Raw genomic sequence first — 9,806 nt, 5'->3', positions numbered from 1 at the left:
TTGATAGTTGAATTTGATATCAAATTATGTCAAGTCTTCTTAAACAATAATGAAGTTTAAAATCACCCTACTCAAGTCACAAAACCAATAAGTCCAAAGTAATTTATAGGATACTGACAGAAATATCAAGAACTTACTAAATTTAAATAGATATGAATTTTTAACTTTTTAATCTGTAGAAACTTATGTTGTATTTATTTCTTTGTAATGTATTGTTACTAGTAGTATTTTGTATTTTTGTGGTATTAAACAAGCACATTTTACTTCATCCAAATTTTGTGTGAACCATCATATCTGTCTCCAACCTTTGTATGCAACCAAAAAAAAAAAAAGAATGAACATGGATCTACAATACCAAGTTTACAGATTTTCTCCACAACAGAATTTTAAAAAAACCAGCAAGTTAACTGTCTTGTAAACTAAAAACACCCTCCTGAGCTTTGTTCACTTTACAAAGTCTTTACAGAGATCATAAAATAACCAGAATAATTTTTTTTCCAAGTATGTAAATATATACTCCTTGTAGTAAAAATTAGGAGATAAATAAAAGAAAGTTAATTGAACAAATATTATCTTTCAAAAATATCTTCAGCAAATAAAAAAAAATTATCTTTATAATAAGAATATGATAGCTTATTTGTATTTTAATAATGTATAGAATTAAAATTCAAAATAAATACAAAATATCTGAAATATAAATGTACAAGTATAAAGTACCCATATGTTTCAATTAATCATATGTATAGTGTCCAATCTTTCTTATTGCTAATTCCCTTTATATTCACAAACTACCTTTAGTAAAGAATTAATGGAACACGTCTAAAACTTAAAAACAAAAACTTGTGCAATCAGTGCAAATCTTACTTCCAGCAAAGCTCAAAACAGTAAAATCAATAAGAAACCAGGGTTTTTTAAAAAAAGCATTGTTCATAGCTATTACATTACAATATAAAATAAATTAATTTGTAAAAAATATACAGCTTTAAAAAAGAATGCAATATCACAGATCAATTCCCCCAGATAATTTTTTTTCATAAAAAGATTATCATTAGATTCTCTTTACAATACAATGAATGCTTGTAACATGATTTCTATTTGAAACAGATTAATTACAACAGTTTGAGAAGAATTACATTTTTTTAAAAAGGGGTAGGGGAGTGTCAGGGTTACAAGAAAAAAGTAATCAAAATCTGAGAACACAATAAGTAAACACTAGATCATCAAAATTAAATCCAGTTGAATTACTGAACACAAAAACAAAGATGTATAAAGGGAATTATTTAAATCGGGGGTGAAAATAAGGTAGGTTATGGTGGTTAAAATGCTTTACAATCAATACAAATTTTAAATATTGATATTCTAATGAAGAGGTTATTTCATGAGATGAAATGTAAATCAGCCAATACACAAAATGTACCATGATAGCTAGAATTTTTAAAAATGTCCCCAAATTGTGTAACAAAATGGTAATTGTAACAAGTATCAACTTTTTCTAAAAAGTAAGTGTTTAAAGTGTTTTCAACAAGGTTAGACAAAAAGCAAGGAAAAACTTTTTAAAGCAGTTGCTTAAAACCATTGTCTAAAAAGTATAAATTTGGTTGAAATTAGTCACTTATATGACCAAATATAAAATAAAAATTCTATTCCATTAATAATTTGTCATAGGGTTAATACTTTCTGGCTAGCAAATCATGACAAAGTTCTGGTTGCCATAATGTTTTATTATACTTTGAATTTCAGTCTACAAATGAGGAGTCACAGATTGAGTCTAGACATTTTAGCTGATCTCACAGCCCTTCGTGTGATAAACTATGTTTAAAGCCTATACAGAAATGGAAATAATTTAAAACCTCTGCCTATTGTAAAATTAGATTAAAATCTAACACTTTATAACAACAGCTATTTTAACCAGACAGGCTTTGTAAATGATAAGCGAAATACCCATGAATAAGTCCATGTAAAATATTTACACAACAAAGGAAATACAATTTTAGTCTAACATGCTTGAAGAACTATCATAAATGGGTTTCTTGTACAGTGGAGCTATCATGGTTTAACAGGACTGCATTGGTATGACTTAAATTGTCATGTTTGTTGGAGTTCTCATGGGCTGAGCTAAGTAGCGGTGATGTTTCAAGGTTTGAACTATTCCAGTCCTGGGAGTGCTTCAGTACACTTGAGTCGTTCAAGACAGGAGATGAAGATTTAATGGCAGAATGCAGATCTTTAGAATGGCGGTCGTGGACAGCGGTATCAGAGTTGTGTAGCCCAGGGATGATTGTACTGCCACCGAACGACACGGACTGTTTGTGAGACTTGCTCTTAGTAGCCGGGGAGGGGGATATAGGATCTGCTGGGGTCTCCTCCTCTGCTTTCATCACATCTTCTGATGTCTCTTCTTGCAGAGTGCACGCCGACTGACACAGTCTGACTTTATCTTCTTCTGTCTCAAACACCTCCAGGGCATCGCACAGATGAGCTATGTCTCCCTGTTCTGCTGACCTCTTCATGCGAGGCAGCTGTTTCTTGTTGTCTAGGAGGTTGGACTCTGACTCAGCATGGGTGAAAGGTTTCTTCTGGCTGGGCTTAGTTTTGTCCAAGTTTTCCTCACTGTTGGTCACTAGGCTGGTATCGCCTGTGTTATCCAATGTTTCATTCTCATGAATATCTAAATTATCAAGAGGGTCTACACACGGGAATGAATTAAACCGTAAAGGGGGGTGGAAAGCGTTGTGAGGGTATCCTATCCCAGCTTGAGAATAATAAACATTGGGATGGCCGTATTCATGCTGGTTGGACTCTGATGGGGAGTGGCGGGTGTAGTCATCCAGCAGGCCCCTCCCATCTTCACTCCCATCATCCCCACCATGTGACCCCCACCCGATTATAAGTCCAATACTCTCAGGTTTTATCATTTGAGCTGATTCTTCTATACACGACAGATGCTGGGGGTCCTCAGATCTGACTTGCTTTTGGTGGGAAGGGCTGACAAAGTGCGTGTGGGATGAAGGTTCCAGTACAGCGCTGGTTCCATTAGTTTCCGTGGCAGCCTGGTCCCCTGATGTTTTGGCGGGAGCAGACGCTTTATGATTCTGCTTGATCATTTCATTCACTACATCTGCCTTAACACTTATTGTATTCCCAGACCTCAGCTTTACATGATACTCATCCGGCTCCTTGTTGTTGCCTAGTTCTACATCTCTGTTGTTGGTGGAACTGTTGTGCGGATGTTTGTTTTTCCTAGAATTGGGGGAAGAATTGCTTCTTTGTGACGACGTTCTTACACCTCTCTGGACTGAAACAACGTCATTCTCTCTCAAGATTTCACTCGGACTGTTCATAGATTTTTCAGCACATTTATTTAATGACTGACGCAAGTTGTCCCTGCCAATCGGGTTGGAGTTTGGATTGAAGACGGCAATCCCTGAAGCCATGGAGAGAGTCTCAGGGCTGGCAAGTGGAGCTTTGACCAGCTCCTCAGTCTCACTGTTAGGCAAGCCAAACAGCATGGAATCATCCACCTCCTCCATGAAGACTTCATTGACCCCCAGGTGGCTGTCCTCTGAGCCCCTGACGTTGTTGATGTCCACAGAGCTACCAGCCTCATCACTTGGGGTTGCCTGAGAGGAAAATGAATGCTGATTCAGCATTCTCCGCCTCTCATCTTCAGTCAGTGTGTGCACAGGTTTCTGTGGGGCTTTCTTTTCTACTACCTGAAATTTTTAAAAATGAATTTCAAGTAAAAAATTGTTTGTTTTAATAAATAAACAATTGCTAACCCAAAAGGCTTAACTTTAAATCAGTAGAATCTTCCTGAGTCCACCCAGCTCTGATGGATACCTTACTAACATTAGGGAAAGTAAAAGCACCTGGGTATAGTGCTGACACTATCCTTTCATATGCAGAATTCTATTTCACTTGCACCATGGATCTTCATGTTCAAAAACTTTTTTATTTATACAATAGGAAAACAAAAGTCCTGGGCAGATTATGTATAGTTTATCACTATGAAGCATAGCCACCTTTATTTTCTTCACATTCGAGCTGTTATTGGACATAAATCTAGAACTAAGTTTTTTACATTTGGATTGCAAACCATTTGTAAATAAAATAGTCAATCCATTTAATCTAATTTTTAAGAATATTTTTTAAAATATAACCAATATTTGATTTTTAAGGAACTTGGTGAGACAATATCAAGATAAAGATTTTAGAGTGAGAAAATTTTGTAGCAGTAATAATGGGGAGGATGTGTAAATGTTCTAGATGAAAGCAGGAAGAATGTGTGGACCAACTTTTTGTAAGGCATCAAGAACTTTATGGGAAGGAAGTATTAGATGAAAGTTCTAGATGAAAGCAAGAAGAATGTAAGGCATCAAGAGCTTTATGGGAAGGAAGTATGAATGTTCTAGATGAAAGCAGGAAGAATGTGTGGACCAACTTTTTGTAAGGCATCAAGAACTTTATCAGCCATGTGGTCAGCCAGCATGGTAGGTGAGATGAGGACCTCATCAAAGTCTCCATTATTGGCCCACACAGCTTGGTAGATGTAGTTGGAATCATCACAGGCACCTCTGGAATGGTTAGACAATACTAAATTACAAAGGATAGTTACACTCTCTAATATGAAAACATACACTGAACATACCCATATTCTTTTTTTGGTATCTCAAAACCTTGAAGTGTGTGGTCAATCTTATATAATCTTAATACATTTTGTCCAATTTAAACTATGTAAAAACTAATATATAGATATATATGTTATAAATAAATGTTTTAAAACCAATTGGCAAAATAAATAAAGTCTAAGTGATTGCACAGACCTTGTATTTTTGTCAGTCAGATGACTTCTAACAACATGAATCATCTGGCCAGGTGGGTAGAGAGGAAGGTGAGCTGACAGCCCAATAGCTGAGTTACTAGGGTGAGCTGTAACATCTCTCTCTAGCATTTCTTTAGCCAGATTGCCCTCTTGTTTCCTCCCACAGCACATTAACCCTTTGGTTATTATCTTCCACTGAAAGTACAATCACTTGTTTCATTCAACATTCAAATGTAAAGACTGAGATTTAAGCCTACTTTGTATTATAGGAATGAATGTAACTTTATTTTTGTGCATTAGTTTTGTGGGCTTTAGTACTGAATATCTTCCTGTGTATGTTAGCATTGAATATCTTACTTAAAGCAAATCTATATATATAATTCTCTTCTGGGAGCCGTTAGAAAACAAGCTGCAAGCGCGCCTTACAGTCCCCCCTCTTCCTCTCTATTGCTACCACCCCCCACCCCCTCCCATGGTCTGGTGAGCTGTGGTTCACGCTGTTTACATTTTACAATCATAGAGATGTGTTTGGTGACGGCTATTAAGGGCAGATAATTTAGTTTGAAACTATTTTAAACTTAGAGGAGGTAACTAAGAGGAGGCTGCTTTCACGTGGGGGGGAAAGGGGGGGTTTAGTGTTTTTAAGCAAATATTTTCAGTGGCAGCATTGGTACTGTCGAATTCACAAATTATAAATTACTGAAAAGTAGAAAAAAAAAACTAAATAGCGGCATATGATACACAGCGGGTTGGCTCGTTCTATGTATTAGTATTGTGTGTGTAAGTACTGAATACCTTACTTCAACATGCTCTGTGCATTGTGTGTTTAGTATTAAATATATTACTTTAACAAGTTCAGTGTAATAGTATTGTGGGTTTTAGTATTGAATATCTTACTTTAGCATCAGAACTGTTCTTGATCTGGTTAAGAATATCAGCTCTCAACATTTCCAACTGTGGGAGTCCAATCCTATCATCAAAATATTAAAATATTAATTACAACAGATAGATGCTACTGTGGATAAATAATAAAGACTTTACAAAATTAATTTCACTAGTATTGTAAACACAACTAACAGAAACATCCTCTTAAGATTCTTTATGATAAAAATTGTTCAGTGTCTCTAATTTATGGAACATTTTATTAGTTAGATCACGTCATGATATTAAGAGTGTTCCCTTCATACAGAGAGTGTATAAAAATATCACCTATGGTAACCACAGGTAAAGGTGAGAAAAAAAGTTATCTTACCTCGGAACACAGTCTTTCCCAACAACAACTGAGGTTATAAAATATTTGGTTTCTTCAACACAAGTTAATCTGGGGATACAGATAGAATCATGTTAGCTTTATTTACTCTACCTTGATTAAAACACACAAGACATCACTTTAGCTGGGGCAAATAGATACAATGTTGTAATGCTCAGAGATATTAAATTTTTTTTTACAGTTCTTTGAAAGTAACACAAAATATTTCATGTCAAAAGGGAATTTGCATATATTGATATAATATTGCAAAGAATAATATTTTAAAGTTCTATGATAGTAATACAAGGTATTTCATTTCAAACTGTGAATAATAATTCAATGGTGTGATTGTGAGAGCTTTTTTTTAAACAGTTTTCGAAATATTTGTTAATATTAACTCAGCGTCAAATCTATTATTTAGTGACGGAGCATTTACTGTTCTTTGGTTTGATAATTTCACTGGAGATTTGAATAATGCATAGTTTTGCTTGACCCTTGCTTGATAGTAACACTAGATATTTCACATCCTTGTGTTTTCCTTTAATGTCTTGAAACCACTTTGGTTAAAATGGTACAACAATTGAAATCAATAGCAACATAAAAGTACTCTCTTTTTAATGTAAAAAGATTGATGTTTAAACTAGAGTAGGGCATAAAATAAGTCAAAGTTCATAATATAAGTGGAAACTAAAGTGGGAAAAAACTCAATCAAGAAAAGGTTAAACCAGATATGAGGCTATTAATTTTGTCTCAACATAACAGTAAACCCAGGCAACTCTGATTTATTACTTCCCTTAGTTATTACAGCAAGGTCAAGGCAAAACAACAATTTTAAAAAGAAAGATGGTCTATCTTATAACCTTATTTTTATAAAAAAAACAGAAATGGCCCAGTTAATGTCATCACAAAAATCAATACTGATTACACTGTCTGGCTAGTTGATGTAAACACAGTTCCGCCCTCTTTATCAGACTAATTGTCAAGTAGTGTTTTTTTTTTTAATGTATTATCAAGCCAATCTTTAAAACCTGGACTTTGTGAGAACCATAGGAAATATATTCATTTAATCAACAGCATTTAAGTATAGGAAACAAGTTTTATTAATTCAATCAATAGTGTTATTCTTGCATCAACAGACCTCCAGGTGGTTTGTAAACGTAACAGTATGCCTGAAATGCCAGCACCCAGGGAGTGGCCTGCTAAGACTATTTAAGTATAGGAAACAGGTTTATTTATTGAGTCGATAGTGTTGTTCTTACGTCAAAAGACCTCCGGGTGGGCTGTAAGGACTATTTAAGTATAGGAAACAGGTTTATTCATTGAATCAATAGTGTTGTTCTTACGTCAAAAGACCCCCGGGTAGGCTGTAAGGACTAATTAATTAAGTATAGGAAACAGGTTTATTCATTGAATCAATAGTGTTGTTCTTACGTCAAAAGACCTCCGGGTGGGCTATAAGGACTATTTAAGTATAGGAAACAGGTTTATTCATTGAATCAATAGTATTGTTAACGTCAAAAGACCTCCGGGTGGGCTGTAAGGACTATTTAAGTATAGGAAACAGGTTTATTTATTGAATCAATAGTGTTGTTCTTACGTCAAAAGACCTCCGGGTAGGCTGTAAGGACTATTTAAGTATAGGAAACAGGTTTATTTATTGAATCAATAGTGTTGTTCTTACGTCAAAAGACCTCCGGGTGGGCTGTAAGCGTAGCAGTGAAGAGTTGGGTAGTCAGCGTGTAGCAGTATAGCCAGGATGGCTGCAGTGCCTGCCCCTAGGGAGTGGCCCACTAGGACTAGATCATACTTGGAGGTGTCCCTTTCCTGTGTAAGCATCAAAAACATCTTGAATCAATTATAAAAGGTCTCATAATGTATTTAGTGGTAGCAGCTCCGTCAGATATAATGATCAAGGTTTTTAAAAAAAACATTATTCCTCTTTGTGAAAGGATAAATAAAACTTCAACAAATTCCTTTAGTTCTATTTTTAATAACCTGAAACAAATATTTTGTAGCATGCTCTATAATCTATATCAAATCAAAGATTAGCAAGCCCAAGGATTTATTTCAGTAATGAATACCTCATTTAAAGCATGCTAAAAATCTATCTAAAGTAAGAGATAATATTTCAAACACTATTGTAAAAATTATGCAACTACAAATAATTTTGAGAGGGCCATCAGAAAGAAAGATAATGTGGTGAATAAATGTGTATACATCTCATTTCTCTACATCATTTTAATGCTTTTAATAGAAATAATAACTTTAATTACAGTAAGTTAATTAATATAAAACTTAACAAACTAAACAGCAGTTATAATTTACAGCATGATTTTAAAAAAGCATCAGTAAAGTACAAAGTATTTTTTTTTTAAATGTGTTATTTTTTAACTTAAACATGTTTACAAGATATTCTTATATTCTTATAATATAGGATGCATTTATTTAAGAGGTTTCAGTTTATGAAATACATTACTATTATATGCTAGACTTGACCAAATATTGAAAAATTACATAGTGGAACAAGACTACTAATAACATGTTTTCAGTACTAACAGTTAACAAAACAAAACATAGTTTTAACATTACAATTCAGACATTCTAAGGACTGCTAACATCAGCATGTCTCCCGTGTACACATGGACTGATGATGCAGCAAGTATTTGTTAACAGATGAGGAAGCATGCTGGAAGTGTTTCAGTTCTTCTGGAGGAATCAATACCAAACATTGACAGGGCTGATGACAATGCTATTGTACCTGTCTGATCTAGCAATCAATAGTGTGATACACCAGTGAGATTAGTCCTTGTCCTTATTACATTTTTAATGGCAGAGCTAACTAGGGCATATTCTCGTTGGTTATTCAATACCTACAATAATTTTAATACCAACTATAATTTTAATGCCAATCAACTATTGATGTTTGAATTGTCTGTACAATTTAAAAAAAGGTTTTAAAACAAAGGTTGAAGGTATTTTATTTTTAAAATATATACATAATTTTTTACACATATTTATTTATGAAGCCTGACACAGTCTTTATGTAGATAACACCATCACAGTAGGGGAGATGCTGACATTTCACATTAAAGCATTTGGCAACAGAAACAACATGCACTAACACATACCTAACATAAGCACAACTGCTTCATTTTTTTGTACATACAAAATCTTTACATTATCTGTCTTTATCATTTATATATATTTGAGCCAATACTGAGACAGTATTTCTCTATGTTTATTAATTAAAGGACGATGGCATAGAGAGGCATATAGTATGTTTGTAATGTACGAAGACTTTGAGTTGTAATTGTCCTTACACTCTTTGGTTACACTTTTGTTTTACTATTTATTCTGTTTAAAAAAAACATGCATTCTTAAATATCGTCCCCACATATTAAATTACATTTACTATGTACAAAGAACATCACTGGGTTTCCAGCTAATGCTTCTGTAACACAAGTATCTAACATGTTTGTTATGTAAAAATAATCTCAGATGCTAGAGAGAGGATATTTTTATTTATAATAAACTTTAAAACAGAATTTTAACAAAAAGCCTATTTGTTAGACAAAAAATATTTCACGATGATATCAGACTAGATTGCACATCACTGAAATTAAAAAACCTTAACTTTTGAATAGAGAAATATTTTAAACAAAGTTAAAAAATGAGTATTTTTTTAAATTAAAAAAGCATCATACTACTTAGTAAAAAGCTAAGTGAAAACTCTGT

General features: G+C 33.8%; 1 protein-coding gene across 1 annotated transcript in view; it reads right to left on the bottom strand.

Moving 5' to 3' along the window:
• The window catches only part of LOC131948899 (uncharacterized), a 28,273-nt gene continuing 18,467 nt past the window's right edge, over window positions 1-9,806 (bottom strand). The window contains exons 10-15 of the mRNA XM_059310619.1: window positions 7,753-7,895; window positions 6,075-6,143; window positions 5,720-5,792; window positions 4,824-5,017; window positions 4,442-4,574; window positions 1-3,713 (exon numbers count right to left, since the gene is read on the bottom strand). Coding sequence (XP_059166602.1) covers window positions 2,016-3,713; window positions 4,442-4,574; window positions 4,824-5,017; window positions 5,720-5,792; window positions 6,075-6,143; window positions 7,753-7,895 — 2,310 coding nt within the window. The 3' untranslated portion in view covers window positions 1-2,015. The remainder of the gene's footprint in view (window positions 3,714-4,441; window positions 4,575-4,823; window positions 5,018-5,719; window positions 5,793-6,074; window positions 6,144-7,752; window positions 7,896-9,806) is intronic.

Source organism: Physella acuta, unplaced genomic scaffold (genome assembly GCF_028476545.2).
Source record: "Physella acuta isolate Inbredline_101_S28 unplaced genomic scaffold, ASM2847654v3 ptg000664l, whole genome shotgun sequence".
Taxonomy (NCBI): Eukaryota; Metazoa; Mollusca; class Gastropoda; family Physidae; genus Physella; species Physella acuta.
Note: the sequence above shows the minus strand (reverse complement) of the source record. Positions and strands in the feature narration are given on the sequence as shown.